The sequence below is a fragment of the Heterocephalus glaber genome, unplaced genomic scaffold (genome assembly GCF_053883595.1).
Source record: "Heterocephalus glaber isolate CG9 unplaced genomic scaffold, H.glaber_assembly_v1.0 deba00001457, whole genome shotgun sequence".
In the NCBI taxonomy this organism is placed as follows: Eukaryota; Metazoa; Chordata; class Mammalia; order Rodentia; family Bathyergidae; genus Heterocephalus; species Heterocephalus glaber.
Window position 1 is genome coordinate 6,256,788 of NW_028258305.1, and position 18,074 is coordinate 6,274,861.

The 18,074-nt window shown below is 34.5% G+C and overlaps 1 protein-coding gene across 11 annotated transcripts in view; it reads left to right on the top strand.

Annotated features, from left to right (window-relative positions):
* The window catches only part of Wdpcp (WD repeat containing planar cell polarity effector), a 406,541-nt gene that overhangs the window by 166,438 nt on the left and 222,029 nt on the right, over positions 1-18,074 (top strand). For all 11 annotated transcript variants that reach the window (XM_087216012.1, XM_087216011.1, XM_087216010.1 and 8 more), the window contains one exon: positions 16,063-16,126. In XM_087216012.1, coding sequence (XP_087072138.1) covers positions 16,063-16,126 — 64 coding nt within the window. The remainder of the gene's footprint in view (positions 1-16,062; positions 16,127-18,074) is intronic.

Sequence of the window (18,074 nt, forward strand, 5' to 3'; positions counted from 1 at the left end):
ATGGAGAAGAGCAAGGACTTTGACATTAAATAACTCAACTGAGAATTTTGGTTAGGCACATATTGTTTGTGATCATTAAGCAAGTCATTTTTCTAAGTGTTCCCATCTATAAAATGAGGATAATAGATGCTTACATACTGGGATGGGAGAATTAAATGTGATGATGTTTATAAAGCCCTAGATTTAATCACCGTACATTATACAGTAGCCATTCTCATAATAATCCAAACAATTTTTATCTACATAAATGTATGCAACAATCATTGGTAAAAAAAAAATTAACCAGTGAGGATAGGGATACTTTCTACTCAATTCTGCTGTGAACCTAAAATTGTTCTGAAAATAAAGTTTATTATTATAAAACAAATAATAAATTAAAAACAGAAGTGCATACCTGAAAATTTTAAAGCAACAAAGTGACAATTTTCACCTGTTTAATTATTAATGGTTTAAGAAATTAATTATTTCTACTAAGGGTATAACAACTAATTCACACAATGTAGCGAGAATATTTGACAATATATATCGAGAATTTTTTTTGTACATGTCTGCAATACATAATGTTTACATTCCCTGTGTGGAATTGCTGTACGTACATAACATATCTCAATTCTTTTTTATCATCTCTTAAATCTCTCCCCTCTTTCTCCACTCCCTCCATCTCTTGATTCCCTTCCCCTTTGAAAGTGATCTATCTTCCTACTTCCTATTATCTCCTTTTATTTTGTACTTTATTTTTATGCTGGGTTTCTTATATAAGAGAAATAGTGTGCTATGTAAGCTTGTGTATCTGATTTATTTCATTTAACATTATGGTCTCAAGGTGCATCTATTTAGGGATCAAGGGATAGGTAGAGGGAGGAGGGAGGAAAAGGGGATGAAAAAAGACTTAAGATGTGTTATGTACATGCACCAACTTCCCATGAAGAATGTAAACATTATGTTCTACACACATAAACTAAAATTTTTTTAATCTTAAAACTGTGAGTACATAAAACACATGATATATGTGATATTAATATATCACATAAGTAAATGTTTATGGCAGCAATGTTTATAGAAACAAAACAAACTTGGAAATAGTCCATATTCATATATAGGAAGATGTAGCTCTATGTTTATTAACATGAAAAAAGGGCCATGATATTCATGTTGTTAAAAATGTTACTTTTACAATCAGAAAGGAGTTTTTTGGGGGGAAAAAATGTAGCTTAGTGTTCTAAAAACCTGTTATGGTTATACACAGTGTGTACATCAGGAAAACTTGAATTAAAGGGAATATTTTAGGTTTAAACAACTTTTATTGAAAAAATTTATGGACAAATTAGCAAGACGCCTGTCTCAAAATAATAAGTTTTGAGATGGGGATGTAGCTCAGTGGTAGCGCACGTGCCTAGCAATCACGAGGCCCTGAGTTCACCCCAGTAGCCCCCCAAAATATCTATGAACCAAAAGACAAATTCTTATCTTTACACAGCAGTAACCACATGTGATCAGAGTGTTCCTTAAAGATTTTATTAAAGTAATGTTCTTTTTAATCACTTCAGTGCTGAGGTCTATAAACAAGGTGGTCTCCGAGGCAAGCTAGTATCTGTTAATTCTCTATAATTAGACAAATGCTTCTAAGTTTCCAATATACTGACAAAACTGAAATACCCTTTTCCATAAGATAGAAAGGACTGGGGAAAGCCTTTGTAACATGGATCAGAATCTACATCAAATTGAATTTTTTATTATTTGAAGATGCTTATTTAGGAGGAAGAGAAAGGAGGGGACGGAATTGAAAAATAATAAGTGAGTGTTACTTATTCTTATCTCTAGAAGACAGATGCTTGAGAGTATTTACTGTAAGTAGAAACAAGATTACATTATCAGTTCAAAGTTTTTTGAGTTCTGGTTGTGAGATCTGCGTGGTAATAAACCTACCTAGTGAATTCTTCATGGAATTTTCTCTGAAGGCTTTCCAGACCTCATCAGGGTAGAATACCTAACAAAGCAGAATTTCTCCTTGATTTACAGTGTTCATGAATGTCAATATCCAGGAATGTTTATCTTTCTCTTAATATAATATGTAATCTTAATAAATATGCATAATACAAAGAGAATAGTTAGACCAGCACAGTAATTCAAATGCAACAAATGATTATCGTGCTAACTATCCAAATAATCTTGATTCCCCTTTTAGCACCATAGTTTCTAGACATTATTATTTAGAAGATAAATAACAAGCAAAATCTGAAGAGTTATTTCAATGGTATAGTTGTAGATAGGGAGGCAATGCTGTAAAGGAAAACAAGACTCCCAGAAGAATACAGTTCGGTTGCTTTGGGCCACACTTCTAGCCCACACACCTGATTAGCTTTTTTTTTGGTACTGGGGATCGAACTCAGGACCTTGCACTTGTGAGGCAGGCGCAGTGCCATTGAGCTAAATCCCCAATATATTATTTAAAGATGTTAAAATTTCACGTACTCAATGATTACAATTACGTAAAAAAGTGCATTTGAAAAAATGACTTAGAAAAAAAAACTATGGGGGTATTAGAGACAAAAACTCACTTGCTAAAGACATCTCAGAACAGTAGTTTGTCAGAAAAAGATTATTAATTTTTTTATATTCAATTCTTTTATTGGTACATTGTAGGTATACAACACAATTACGTTTCTCATTGGGAATTGTACCTTTACATGATGCATCTTGGTTCTTATTTTTTCCCCATTCCTAGCCCTCCCTTCACCCCCTCCACCCTTCCCTATTTACAGAGACTTCATTTCCATTTTTTCCATTTCTCATCATTTTTCCTTTCCCTTCTTTCCTTTCCCCTGCCCCTCCCACTACCCCTACCCCTTTGGACCTTTTCTTCCTATTTTGCATTATCGATTATTCATTCTAATCATTGGTACATTTTAGGTATACAATGTAATGACATTCATCAGTGGAAATTTGCACCTTTACATAGTCTCTCTTGGTTCTTATTTTTCACCCTTGCCCAGCCCTCCCTTCAACCCCTCCATTCCTCCATATTTACAAAGATTTTGTTCCTATTTTTCCATTTTCTCATATTCATCCCATTCTCTTCTATTCTTTCCCCTAGCCCTCCCACTTCCTTCCCCTTTGCCCCTTTTCTTCCTATTTCACATTGCCTAATATACATTTTAGTCCTTATTTACACTTTCAGTTTGTCACACCAGAGAAACTATTTGATATTTATACATGTGTGTCCTATTTATTTCACTTAAGAGGATGGCCTCAATGTGCATCCACTTAGCTATAAATGTCTCTAATTTCTCATTTTTTATGGCTGAGTAGTACTCCATTTTATTAAAAAACCACATTTTCTTTATCTAGTCTCCAGTTGATGGGCATTTGGGCTGTTTCCAAGTTTTAGCTATCAATAATTGTGCTGCTATGAACATGGGCGCACATATGTCACTGTGGTATGATTCTTTTAATTCTTGGGGGAAGATCCCCAACAGTGGAATAGCGGGGTCAAATGGGACTTCCAGTCCTAGTTCTTTGAGATATCTCCATACTGATTTCCACAGTGGTTGCATCAGTGTACACTCCCACCAGCAGTGGATCAGGGTTCCTCTTTCCCCACAGCCCCAACAGCATTTATTATTGGTTGACTTCATGATAGCAGCCATTCTTTCTGGAGAGAAGTGGAATCTCAGCGTTGTTTTCATTTGTATCTCTCGAATGACCAGTGATGTTGAACATTTTTTCATGTATTTATTTGCTATTTCTACTTCTTTGTGTGAGAAATGTCTGTTCATTTCAGATGCCCATTTTTGGATTGGGTCTTTAAATTTGGGAAGTCTGATCTTTTAAAATTCTTTATAGATTAGAGATAGTAGACCTTTGTCTCAGGAAGAGCAAGTGAAGATTTTTTCCCACATTGTGAGTTGTCTCTTCACACTGCTGGTGGTTTCTCTTGCTGTGCAGAAGAAGCTTTTTAATAAGAAGAGATCCCACTTGTTGATTGTTTGTGCTAGTTCATGGGCAACTGAGGTTTTGTTCATAAAATCTTTTCCTACACTGATGTCTTCAAGGGTTCTACCTAACCTCTGTTCCAACTGGTTCAGAGTTTCTATTTTAATATTTAGATCTTTACTCCATTTCGATTTTAGTTTAGTGCATGGCGAGAGATACAGGTCAAGTTTTGATCCTTGGCAAGTTGAAGCCCAATTTTTCCAGCACCATTTATTGAAGAGGCTATCTTTCCTCCAGTGAGGGTGTTTGGCTCCTTTATCGAAGATGAGATGGCTGAGTGTGTCTGGCGTTGTTTCTGCATCTTCTAATCTGTTCCACTGGCCCTCAGGTCTGTTTCTTTGCCAGTACCATGCTGTTTTTAATCACAGTAGCTTTGTAGTAGAGTTGCAGGTTGGGGATTGTGATACCCCCTGCCATGCCTCTGTTACCTAGCTTTTGCTATTCTGGGTCTCTTCTTGTTCCAAATGAATTTTTGGATTGTTTTCTCAAGATCCATGAAGTATGCTGCTGGGATTTCAATTGGAATTGCACTGAATCTATATAGCAGTTTTGGAAGTATGGCCATTTTCACTATATTAATCCTTCCTACCCAGGATCGGGGATGTGTGTCCATTTTCTGATATCATCTTCAATCTCTCTTTTAAGAGTGCTATAATTTTCAGAGAAGAGGTCTTTGATTTCTTTTGTTAGGTTGATTCCTAGGTATTTCAGTTTTTTGGATGCTATTGTTAATAGGAATTATTTGCCCTTTTTCTCTCTCAGTGAGTCTGTCATTGGTGTAGAGGAAAGCTACTGATTTTTGTGTGTTGACCTTGTAACCAGCCTCTTGACTGAATTTGGTTATTAAGTCTGGAAGACTTTTGGTGGAGTTCTTGGGGTCTTCTATATAGAGTATCATGTCATCTGCAAATAATGACAATTTGACTTCTTCATTTTCTATCTTTATACCTTTTATTTCTTTCTCTTGTCTAATTGCTGTGGCTAATGTTTCCAGAACTATATTGAACAAGAGTGGTGATAGTGGACATCCTTGTCTTGTTCCTGATTTTAGTGTGAAGGATTTCAGTTTTTGACCATTTCGTATGATATTGGCTGTTGGTTTTTCATAGATGGCTTCTATCAGTTTGAGGTAGAGACCATCTATTCCAATTTTTTGTAGGGTTTTTGTCATAAATGCATGTTGGATTTTGTCAGATGCTTTTTCTGCATCTATGGAGATAATCATATGGTTTTTGTCCTTGGCTCTCTTGATATAGTGTATTACATTGATTGATTTGCGTATGTTGAACTATCCCTGCATCCCTGGGATGAATCCCATTTTATCAGGGTGTATGATCTCCTTGATGATCTTCTGCATTCTATTTGGCAGTATCTTATTAAGGATTTTTGCATCTATGTTCATTATTGAGATTGGCCTATAGTTCTCCTTTTCAGTTGGGTCTTTCTCTCCTTTGGGGATCAAGGTGATGCTTGCTTCCAGGAATGACTTTGGGAGTATTGCTTCCCTTTCAATTTCATTGAAGAGTTTAAACAGTAGTGGCAGCAGTTCCTCTCTAAATGTCTTTTAGAATTCAGCAGTGAAGCCATCAGGGCCCAGGCTTTTCTTAGTTGATAAGTTTTTAATTACATTTTCAATTTCATTGGTTGATTTTGGGTTGTTTAGAATTTTTAGGTATTCTTTGTTCAACTTTGGTAATTCATATGTATCTAGGAATCTGTCCATTTCTTCTTTGTTTTGCATCTTATTGGTGTATAGGATCTGGAAGTAAGTATTGATGACCCTCTGGATTTCTGCTGATTCTGTTGTAATTTCACTCTTTTCATTCCTAATTGCATGGATTTGGACCTTTTCTTTCCTTTTTTTGGTAAGGTTGGCTGAGGATTTGTCAATTTTGTTGATATTTTTCGAAGAACCAACTATTGGCTTCATTGATTTTTTTGTATCGTTCTCTTAGTCTCCATTGCATTGATTTCTCCTCTGATCTTTATAATTTACTCCCTTGTATGAGCTTTGGGTTTGTCCTGCTCTTCTTTTGCTAGAATCTTGAGGTTCAGCATCAGGTTGTTTAATTGGGCTCGTTCTGTTTTCGTAATGTGCATATTCACTGCTATGAATTTCCCTGATAAGACTGCTCTCATTGTGTCCCATAGATTCTGATATGTTGTATTGTCATTGTCATTAAAGTGAAGGAACTGTCTGATTTCTTCTTTAATTTTCTCTGTGACCCACTGGTTATTCAGAAGTGTATTGTTCAATTTCCAAGTGTTTATGCAATTTTTCGAGTTTCTTTTGCTATGGATCTCCAATTTCATCACACTATGGTCTGATAATATACAGGGGATAACTTCAATTCCTTTGCACTTACTTAAACATGTTCCATGTGTGAGTATGTGGTCTATTTTTGAGAATGACCCATGTGCAGCTGAGAAGAATGTGTATTCTGATTTTGTGGGGTGGAAGACTCTGTAAACATCTGTTAAGTTCATTTGTTCAAGAGTTCGATTGAGTTCTAGTATTTCATTACTCATTTTTTGTCTAGTTGATCTATCTATTTGTGACAGTGGGGTGTTGAGGTTCCCCCGCTACAATTGTATTAGTGCATATATGACTTTTCATGTCCGTTAGTATTTGTTTTATATAGTTGGGTGCACTAGAGTTTGGTACATTGATGTTTATGATTGTCATCTCTTCCTGTTGCATCGTTCCCTTTAAAAGGATGCAATGTCCTTCTTCGTCTCTCTTAATCAGTGTTGGTTTGAAATCTACTTGATCTGCCAAGAGGATAGCTACTCCTGCTTTTATTCAGGTTACCATCACATGGAGTATTGTTTTCCACCCTTTAACTTTCAGTCTATGAGTTTCCTTTTGAATGAAGTGTGTTTCTTCTATGCAGCATATTGTTGGATTTTGCTTCTTGATTCATTCTGCCAGTCTGTTTCTTTTGATTGGTGAATTGAGACCATTAACTTTGATGGTTATAACTGAAATGTATTGACTTGTCATTGCCATGACTTTTTCTTTTTGTTGGGTTCTCCCCCTTTACATTTAATTTCTTGTCACGCCAGATGGGTTCATTCTGCTTTGCTTCCTGGGGTTGTGATCCTCAATATCTGTTCCTAGGATATTGTGTCAAATTCTTTGGAGTGCTGGTTTGGTATTCACGAAGTTCCTAAGGTGCTCTTTGTCATGAATGTATCTTATTTCTCCATCCATTTTGAAAGATAGTTTTGCAGGGTACATCAATCTGGGTTGGAGGCTGTTTTCTTTTAGAGCTTGGAATGTCACTCCCAGCTCTTCTTGCCTTGATGGTTTGTGTTGAGAAGTTTGCTGTGATTCTAATGGGCTTTCTTTTGTATGTGATTTGTTTGTTTTCTCTGACTGCTTGTAGAACTTTGTTCTTCTGTTGAGTTTCTGGAATCTTAACAATTATAGGCCCATGTGTAGATGTTTTTGATCAAGGCTATTTGGAGTCCTATATGCCTCACTTATCTGTATGTCAAGTTCTTTTCTCCTGCTTGGGAAGTTTTCTGCCATTACTTCTGTGAAGAGTTTTTTATGTCATCTGCATTCTGTCCTGTTCCTTCATTGCCTCCAGTCAGTCTTATGTTATTCTTCTTTGCATTGTCTAGCGGGTGCTAGACTGATTTGTCATGTTCCCTTATAATTTTGAAGCAATTTTTTTTCCTGGTCATTAATTGCAATCTTATCTTCTATATCTGAAATTCTGTCCTCACATTTTCTCATTCTGCCATGTAAACTTTCAGTGGAGTTTTTCGTCTCCTGGAAATCTGTTTACATCTATTTTATGGATTCCATTTGTTCCCTATGTTGGTATTCCATCATGTTCCTCAGCTCCTCTGTAGATTTATTAATCATGTCTTGCACTAGGAGCACAATTTCTCCTGTTATCTGAGAAATTATTTCTGATTTCATTTCTTCCAGATTCCCTTTTGTTGCCAGTTCAGCGGGTCCAGGTGGTTGAGTATCAGAGTGTTCCATCTCATTTCCCTTTGGGGTTGCTGTAGGTGATCTGGAAGTCTGGTTTTGAGATTTATTTATGTGTTTCCTCATTTCGTCTTGGGGGGTGGGGGGTGCTGTTGGCATCTGTGCACATCGCCTCCTCTGAGCTGGGAGAGGTGGGACAGGGGCCAGGAGCTGCGATAGGAATGGTGACCCAGAAGCCCCTTCCTCTGGGCCGGGAACAGTAGGACAGATGGAAGCCCAATAGCCCTTTCCTCTGGGCTGGGAGCAGTGGGAGGGATGGTGGCTGGGAAGCCCCTTTCTCTGGACCAGGAGCAGTCAGACGATGGCTCAAAAGCCCCTACCTCTTTGCCAGGAGCGGCAGGATGGATCCTTTGTGCTTTCTTTGTATGAGATATGTCTGCTGTATGTAACATATGGTTGCATTTTGTTTATTGATCCAATAAACAAAAGACCTTTGACAGTGAATTATTAGTAAATCCTATAATTGCATTATTTTTTCAGTGCTGAGCCATTTTTTCTTTTTCCCCTTTTAACTATTCTCCCAGCTAGATGTATAGTTTCCTTTTGGCTATTTGATGCTTTGGGACTCCTTTTTCTGTCTAGTATTCTGTTAAGTATTTTCTGAAATATGGGTTTAGTGGTGACTTCTTTAGGGTTTCTTTGTCATGGAAAGTCTATTTTTCCATTATCTTTGAGGGCTAATTTTGTAGGATATAGACGTTTGTATTCACCAAGAATGATGGTACATGACTTTTATCTCACCACCAGGAAGGCTGAGGTAGGAGGAGTCCCATGAGTTCTAGGTCAGCCTGGCCTACATATTGAGTTTAAAGCCAGCCTGAAGTATGTGGGGCCAACCTGAAGCTATTGGGGGCTGATCAGAACCCCCCTATCACCTGACCAAGGGTATGGCAGCAGGATATCAAAAGACAAGATCTTTACTGCATAAAAGGGGGCCTGGGATGGTCAAAGCTCTTATCAGGCTAAGGCACTGTCTCTTGGAGCTTGCCAGTATTTATTGAAAACACAACTTCTTGAAGGGATAAAGGATGGTGCAGAAACAGTGGAGTGGAGAGCACTGACTCGAGCAGGGTCCTAGAAACAAAGGAACAAGACATTCTAGCAGGAACAGATCATTGATTAATAGGAAATTTGTTTTTTCTCATAGATTAATTTTTGCTTCTATAGAAGTTTTGCATATGAGTCCTGTTGCCCTTAGCTGTAATACTGGCTTGCCATCCAAGATGTAACAGTGTCATACATCATTGAAGCTTCCGCTGTGACCAGTGGCATGGGGAGTTTTTCTGTTCCCACACACCAACTGCTGGCTCTTCAGGCAAGCTGTTGTGGGCTAATAGGCAGACCCAGACTTTTAATATGAAAAGCCAAATTATAAATTTGCAGCTCACTCAGGGTGGTCTCCATCACATAGCAAGACCCTGTCTCTAAAAAAAAAGCAAACAAACAAAAAGTCTGGGTTGCCAGTTTGTTTACTTGCATAGTTTGCAAAACTTCACTCCAAGCTCTCCTGAAATTTAAGATTTGTGTTGAGAAATCTGCTGTTATTTTGATAGGCTTGCTTTTATAGATTACCTTAGATTTTCTTCTAATCACTTTTCGTATTTCTCATTTTGTTGAAATTCTGGAATTCTGATTATGTGTTGTGGAGAGATTTATTTTCCTGGTCATGGCTATTTGATATTCTATATACCTCTTGTACTTTGAATATTTAATTCTATCTCTAGATTTGGAAAATTATCTTCTATTATTTCAGTGAAGAAATTTTTATACCTATTGAATTATCTTGTAATCTGGGGGTAAGGGGATATAGGATACTGCTACTTCCTGTCTCCACTGGATGTGGAAAAAGCTAAGACTTCATATATCACTGGAGCCCTAGGAGAGAAGACTGTCCCCCTGGCTCCAAGAATTATCATGCCCAGCAACTATGTGACAGGCTCTAGCTCTTTTTTTCTTTTACTCTTATGTGTCTCAATTTTCAACCTTTTTTCTGAGGTATATATTTCCCTTCAAATTCCTTGTTTAAATTTTCTGTAAAATATTGGCGTTTATTTTTAAATATTTAAAAATTTCTATTAGGATTCCTTCTTTGACTAATAAAAATGACTTTATAAATCCAAAGCAGATATATTGCTTATCTATATATCATAAATAATATATAGCCGTATCTACTTTCCATTCTAGTAATCTATGTTTAAATTGTAGTGTTTAGCCTATCTACATGATTATTTTATATTGAATTGTTTCTGCTAATTGGGTTATTCTATTTTCCTGTGCTTCCTTTGTTTCTTTCCTTGATTTTTTTACATACTAATTTTTTTCCTCACTCAACCAAATTCTATAGCTGGGTATGATGGTGTATGCCTATAATCCGAGCACTTGGGAGGCTGAAGCAGAAGGATCACTGTGAGTTTGAGGCCAGTCTGGGTTAGATGGTAAGTTCAAAGCCAGCCTGAACTGCATAACAAGACCTAGTCTCAAAAAAACCCAAAAAGCAAAAACAAAAAACCATTCTACCTGTGCCAGTTTAGCAGTTTATACACTGATTTCATTGTCACCATTGAAATTTCACTCTATATTGTTTCCAAATTTGAATATTAAAAATTTCAACAGTACAGAGAACAAAGACCTTAGGACTTTAACTTCATCAGATATACATGTCACTCATTAGTGTTTTCTAACAAATTTATTAAGACATTTTGTATACATTTATCTGACTTTATCAAAAAATTTTGTCATTTTAAAAAAATCTTTTCTTTCTTGTTTCTCAGACCTTCTGAATTTATTTTCCTTTTTCCTGAGATACAGGATGGGATTAAAAAAATGATTAATATTTAAATTTTTTTCTTAAATTATCACAGTAATTGACAAATTACCATTTACCCCCACCCCCAGCTCTCCTCCTCAGTTTGATTTTGTTTTTGAGACAAGGTCTCATTATATAGTTTAGGCTGGCCTTCAACTCACTGTGTAGCCTAGGTTGGCCTCAAACTCATAGCAATCCTCCTGCTTCAGGCTCCCCAGTGCTGGGATTACAAGCATGTGCCCAGCGTTCCAATCATTTTTGCCACTTTCTAAAGCAGTTCTAGAAGTCCTCATTATTGTCTTTAGTTGCGATGTTGTGGTTGTCTTAATGTCATGAACAGATTCAAAATGTTTACTTCTCGTAGTCACCTTGACTTTGGGTAAGATCCAGAAGTTCATAGTGCTAGATGTCATTAGTAAGGTGACTGAAGATGGCCTGTAAAATGTTCTGCCTTTTCATCAAATGGCACTCAGCAGCAGCATTTGCTGTATTTTTTTATCACATCTTTAAAGATACTCACAGCAGAGGACTTCCAGAACTGCTTCTGAAAATGGTAAGAATGAAGGGATGTGTGTTTATTCTGAGAGGATTGATGGCAATGTGTCTGTTACTGTAATAAAAATTTTAAATTTTAACATTCATGATGCATTTAAATCACACCCCATATGTCCTGTAAACGTTCCTTTATTGAAGATTTGTTGAATGTTCTCAGGTTATATATATCTCAAAGTGTATTTATTGTTCTCATTATAACAGTATAACAGAACAGAGTTCCACTGTTATATCATGAAGGTTGATGCTTGCTATTTCCTTACTGTCTTCTAACTCCCATTATTTCAATTGAGAGTTCTGGTGTCTGTCTATCTGTAGTTTCTTTATAAATCATTTGCCTTCTCTCTGGCAGCTTTTAAGATGTTTTTGTTTATGGAGTTCTACATTTCCATTATAAATATACATAGGTATATACCATATTACCCCCAAGATAAGACTGAACTGGAAAATAAGCCCTAGTTTTCTTTTTCAGGATGCTCATAACATAAGCTCTATCCCAAAAATAAACTCCAGTTAAGATCAGACACTGTTAGTGCATCCATTGGAACACACAACAGACAACAGATATAATAAATTATAAAATAATACTAATACTTAGTCAAATATAAATGAAATTATGGACATTAATACTTAAAATATTGATAATATGAATAATAAGTATGTGTAAATACTCAAGTGGACACCTTTAGATGAAAGCAAACATCTGTGTAAACAGATGAATTTGAGGTTTATTGCCAGTGATCAATTGGAGTACAGACACAATGCATGAATAACATACATACTTGATAATGAACGGGCATGGTTATGTCTAATATGAATCTTCATAATTCAATGTTACATATTGTCAAGATGCATTGTCAAGCAGTCTACATGGACTTGAAGTGCTCATTTAAGGAGAGTTCTATTGTTTGACATGAAAGATTGGGGCCAGTAGTTCTATAGGAAATGAAGTCACAGGAAATTCAGGCCAAAATTTGGGGTTTGGAGAGTTATAGTGATGTTCCAGAAGATGACATGACTGATTTGAATAAATGTAGATTTTTGTACATGAATAAATATAGATTGTTATACATTAATAAATAGAGATTGTTGTACATGAAAAATGAGATATCTCTTTGAAAATAAGCCATATTATATCTTTTGGAGAAAAAATATAAGACCTGGTCTTATTTTAGGGGAAATATGGTATGCCTTTTCACTTGCCCTACTTGACATATATTGTTCCTCTCAGATCTGTTGATTAATATTATTTATCAGGTCTGGATATTCTTAGCTATTAACTTAATTCCTTGAGTAGACATGTTAGACATTTTTATGTTCCAGAATACTTATCCTCTCTATATTTTTAAACTTTTTTTGTCTGGGGAACATTCTGTATAATATCTCACTTATGCATCATTTAATGTACTTTTAGTTCAGTAATTCTTCAATTGTGTGAAGTTATTTAACTTCAATAATTAAATATTTTCATTTCTAAAAGTTTATTTTATTCTTTTAAAAAAATGACCTGGTAAATTTTATTGCATCATGTTACATGTTTATTTTCATGATTCCATCCCTTATGTCTTTAAATATATTATACTAAATTATTTTATATGCTAACTTTAACAATTCAGATATCTGAAGCCCATGAGAACTAAATTTTTTTCTAATTTTCAATTATAGTAGTTCATTTTATGTTTTTTATGATCTTTCAGTTTGTACTTGTTTGATTTCAATTTTTTTTTTTTTTTTTATATCAGGGATCAAACTCAGGACCTTGCACTTGCCAGGCAGGTGCAGCGACACTGAGCTAAATCCCTGGCCCTGATTTCAATTTTGAATCCTTTGGGTCCTCTGTCAAAAGCATTTAATACAGACATTAATTTTTGTTTGTTTTTTCTAAAGTTAGGAACACTACTCATCTGGATTCCTTTTAACCTGCAGCTTAATCAGAAGCCTTGGCTTTAGTATCTTTACCTTGAGATTTGTTCAAGTCAGTCTTCGGATGACCCTACCCTTCAATTTTTGTCTTTTTTAATTTTAATATTATTTTATGAAAAATAAAATTTCAAAACAAAAGAATAATAGTTAATACACTATGCATCATTACCTTCAAAGTAGTTACTTATAAACAAAAAAGATTCGTACAAAGAAGAAACAGGTTATAACACAAACTTTTCATTTATACTCTCAGTTTGTTGAAAAGAAAGATTTGTGTCATCTTTTCATTTCTTGTTTATAAGAATCATTTTGGTTTATATCTTATACTCTGAGTATCTACTTTAAAGATAACTATACACAGTATAATAGTTTAACTATTGTTCACTTATTTAAATATGAATTTTTGTTTTATTTTTTTGTAAAATAAAGAAAGAGAAAAGGGAGAGGAAGAGGATTTAAAAAAAGATGTGTTAAGTTCATGTACCTACTTTCTAAAGTGAATGTAAACATAAATTGCAAATGTATACTAATAAAGGACAAAACTTTTATATGAGAAAAATATATATGTATACAAATGAAGAGCAAAATAGAAGACAGATTAAAAGGAAGTAGGAAGAAATTGAAATAATTATCTGCCAATTCCCCTGTATCAAAAAATTTCCTTACTTTTTAAAACTCTTATTATATACTTTAAAGTATATTTTCTAAATAATCTAGTTGAGAGTTGTTTCTGGCATTTCTAATTCACCACACTGCCAAATGCCATTGCCAGTTTCATTTTATCGTAACACTTATCATATTTCACATAGGACAATGAGCTCATCCTTTATTATCTCCCTAAATTTCACTCTTTCCAATTTTAATTTGTCCTATGTATAGTTGCCAAAATGATGTTAAAATGGGCATGTAAAGTTAAGTTCGAGGGCCTGGAAATAGTGTGGGGCTCAAAGGAGAGTTGAATCCTAAAACTGTAGATTTGTGATTTGTTTATGTAATTGATTATCAATACCATGATAGTTTAAGGTTACTGAATAGACTGGAATGCACAGAAATATATAAAAGACTGTAGGACACCAACTTCAGACACCAACTTCAAGGGGATGTAAAGAAAAATGAACTAGAAAAGGAGACTAAGAAGATACACTCTAGCCAGGCATAGTGGTGCATGACTGTAATATAAGCACTCAGGAGACTAAAGCAGGAATGTTGCCATTAGTTTGAGGCCAGCTTGGGATACATAGTGAGTTCAAGGCCAGCCTGAACTACATAGAAAACCCTGTTTTAAAAAAAAAAAGATATAGGCTAGGAAATAGGGAAACAAGAATAAAGGAAAGCCAAGGAAGAATTAGATATGACCAAAAGATGGTTTATAGGACTAGACGTGACCAAAGGGCATACAAAATGAGATCTTTAATTTTAATCATTAAAGATGGGTTCTTACTGTTGCCAGAATAGAGAGGAGTAGGCCAATGTGAAATGGCAGTAAATGCATGATCTACAGTACAACTTAATGATTCTCTGACTTTTTCCTCAGTGTATTTCATTGTCACTCAATATGTAGTAAAGCACTAAGCTCCCAGTCACTCTTCCTCCACAAAAATAAGCATTATTGCCTTCTGAACTTCTATAGCTAAGAGGATCTAGACAAATACAAGAGGTACTACTAAAAATGGATAAGAAAAGTGGGGATATTAATTCAGTGATGGAGCATTTGCCTAGCAAGCTTTAGGCCTTGATTCTAATCCACAGCATAAATAAATAAATAAATAAATAAATAAATAAATAAATAAATAACAAGGGCAAGGAGGAAATGGGGGTGGCAGTTATCAGACTGCTGGATATTCCACAAGTGTTTCAAGTTCTGTATCTCACAGCTCACATATAATATTATTAAGCCTTGCTTATTTGATTTTTAATTATTTTATTTCACTAATAAAATAGTAATCTATTAATAATATTGAAAACGTGCTATTTTTTTACTTGAGATCATTAGATTTTCTACCATCAAGTTTTACAATATAAATTAAGGAACAGAGAATAACTGCTTGTTCCTAGCTAAAATCAGAAAAACTGACATTTATATCTATGTAAATCTTAGCACCCAGACAAAATAAAGACCAGCTTTCATTCCAAAAATCTGTGCTAAGTATATGTTTATGACATGCTTTTCTCTTAAGATCTGAAGCTTTGGGTAGAGGTAATTCCTTTAAACTGCATGTTGTTCTCATATATCTTAGACTAAAATTAAACTTTGACAAAGAAATTTGTAAAATTATATTTTCGGGAAAGAATATGATTTTGGGAAATATTAGAAAGGTAATATATTTTTTAAAATATGAAAATAATTTATAGCCAGGAATTTTTTAAACTCATGAATATGAGGCACTTTTAGTAACGTAATATTTAATTTCTCATCTTTTACCTTAGAAACTCAAAATTTTTGTGATGTAATTATAACTTGCTCTTATCCTATATTCTCCATATTCCCATAATTTTCTCTTATAAAACACAATAAAGTAAAAATTATAAAAAACATGTTTTGTAAGCAGTGTCTACTTGAGGTTATGGTTATCCTTGGAAATTATACTTATAACCTCCATAGGCTTTATGCTGTTGCTCTTGCTTAAGTTCAGTAACATTTCACATACAGAACATTCTAACAGCCCAAATCCATTCTGTTTAAAAATATATTTCCCATCAGAAGAATGAAAGCAATAGCAAATAAATTAATTAAATAGCTCTCTTCTCTCATATAACATACATTTCTTTTTCTTCTTTATAGGTACCAAAGGTTTGAAAAGGCATTTCTCCTAGCTGTTGACATTGGTGCTCGAGACCTGTTTATGGTGAGTCATTCCTAGAGATGACTTTGTGCCTTCAGTTCTCAGGCTAAGTTGTCAGCGTTTTTGACAATTAAAAAGGATTAGTTTCATTTGTAGACTTTAACACATGTGAGGAAGCATTATTCCATCTTGGCTTGGAGCTTTGGAGCTTTGGATCTTTGGTCAATAGCCATCTAGTATGTTTTGACTTGTTAACATTTTCTTTGCTGGGCCCAAAGGATCTTTTTTTTTTCTGAGAATTTATAATTCATGAAACTTTTCTCTTCTCGTACCTTGATGTGAGGAAATGAATTTCTATCTAATAAGCCTAAATGTCTTTCTAATCCATTCTCTGGAAAATAGAGATACAGAAGCCAAAACATGAGACAAACATGTCCCACAGATCTCGATTATGCTCAATTTGTTGCTTGGCTTTCAGTGAGAAGTAATAAATTATGAATGTTCTCATGTGTAATTTGATATTTATTTTTGTGATACTCCTGCATCCATACCCCCCCATGCACACTTTATTTTTAATTTTGAAACAGGGTCTCACTAAGTTGCTAATTTTCCCAGGCAGGGCTTGAACTTGTGATCCTCCTGCCTCAGCCTCCTAGAGTGATCATTTGTATTTTTTAAGTAACCATAGATCAATGTGAATTTAAGAGGTTATAAAATTCACATATACTCTAGTTCTTCCATCTATTAGCTATAGAACAGTAAAACTGACCAGTTCCTTATAATCCTTGTGCCTGTATCAGGTTCTTGTTTTTAGATCTTCTGCCACAGTAAGGTGAGATGAGCAAAGGCAAGGTCCATTCCTGGTTTCCCAGCATATTTGCTCCATTATGGTTTGTTATCAACAAAACAGTTCAGCAAATCTTCTTGAAAGCAAGAACTTCTGTAAGGCTCTTTTACCTGAATCTTCTCACAACAAGAAGACATTTTGTAATTTAAATTAAGCTTTCATGTTTTAGATACTAGCATATGTCCATCACATTAGGTCATTTGTTTTTGGATTATGTTGGATACTTAAATTCTAAATTTATATCATTCAATTGAATTTTACTTTCATTGATCATGAATAAATATTTCTAATTACTTTCAGAAGTATGAACATTTTATTTTATTTCATCTATATTTTGCTGTGTCTAACAGAGCAGACATAGTATATTTCAGTTTCATTTTCATAAAAATCTATACATGCAGACATCACAATGTCAAAAATTTAATTATAACACTTTTTAGATTTTCTGATCCCATTAAATTTCCTTGATATCTCTGCTTTCTCACTCCTCCTGCTTACTCACCCTAAAAAGGTAAATTTTCTTTACAGTTTTTATTTTTTATGTGAACAGTCCTAGCCTTTTTCTAGGCAAGTAGAGTTTTATTTCTGCTTTAATTATTAATTAACAAACAATCATAAATGCCACCTTCTAAACTTTATTTCAAATCATGTCTGTTTTAGCATTTCAAATCATATCTCAGATTAGCACAATACCATTGTAAAGTCTCCATTTTAGTTCAAATCTTACTCTGAATAAAATTTCTGCTGATAGGCTAACACATAAGGATTTTTACATATAAAAGATAAAAATGTAAAATACAAAGAGAAAAGAATGGTTTTAATTTCCTTTTTATTTGCAAAAGTAGAGTCATTTTATGCAGAATGCTGCATCTTCATTCTTCATATAAAACTCTGCTCATAGCCCAAGGTCTCCTTTAAGGAAATTCAAAATATAGCATTGAAGCTTTAGAGTTCAGTTTTAAATTTGTGAACCCACTACATATATATGAGGCTCCATATTGGTATTATTTAAAAGAATTTGTCATGGTTTCTAATTGATTCTTACTATTTAAATCCATCTAGCCAAAAGTTTATAGCCTATATACTAAGAAATCTTACTCTCTTGGAGATGAAATTATATAAAATAAATAAGATTATACTTAATTCCGAGTTATTTTCTATACT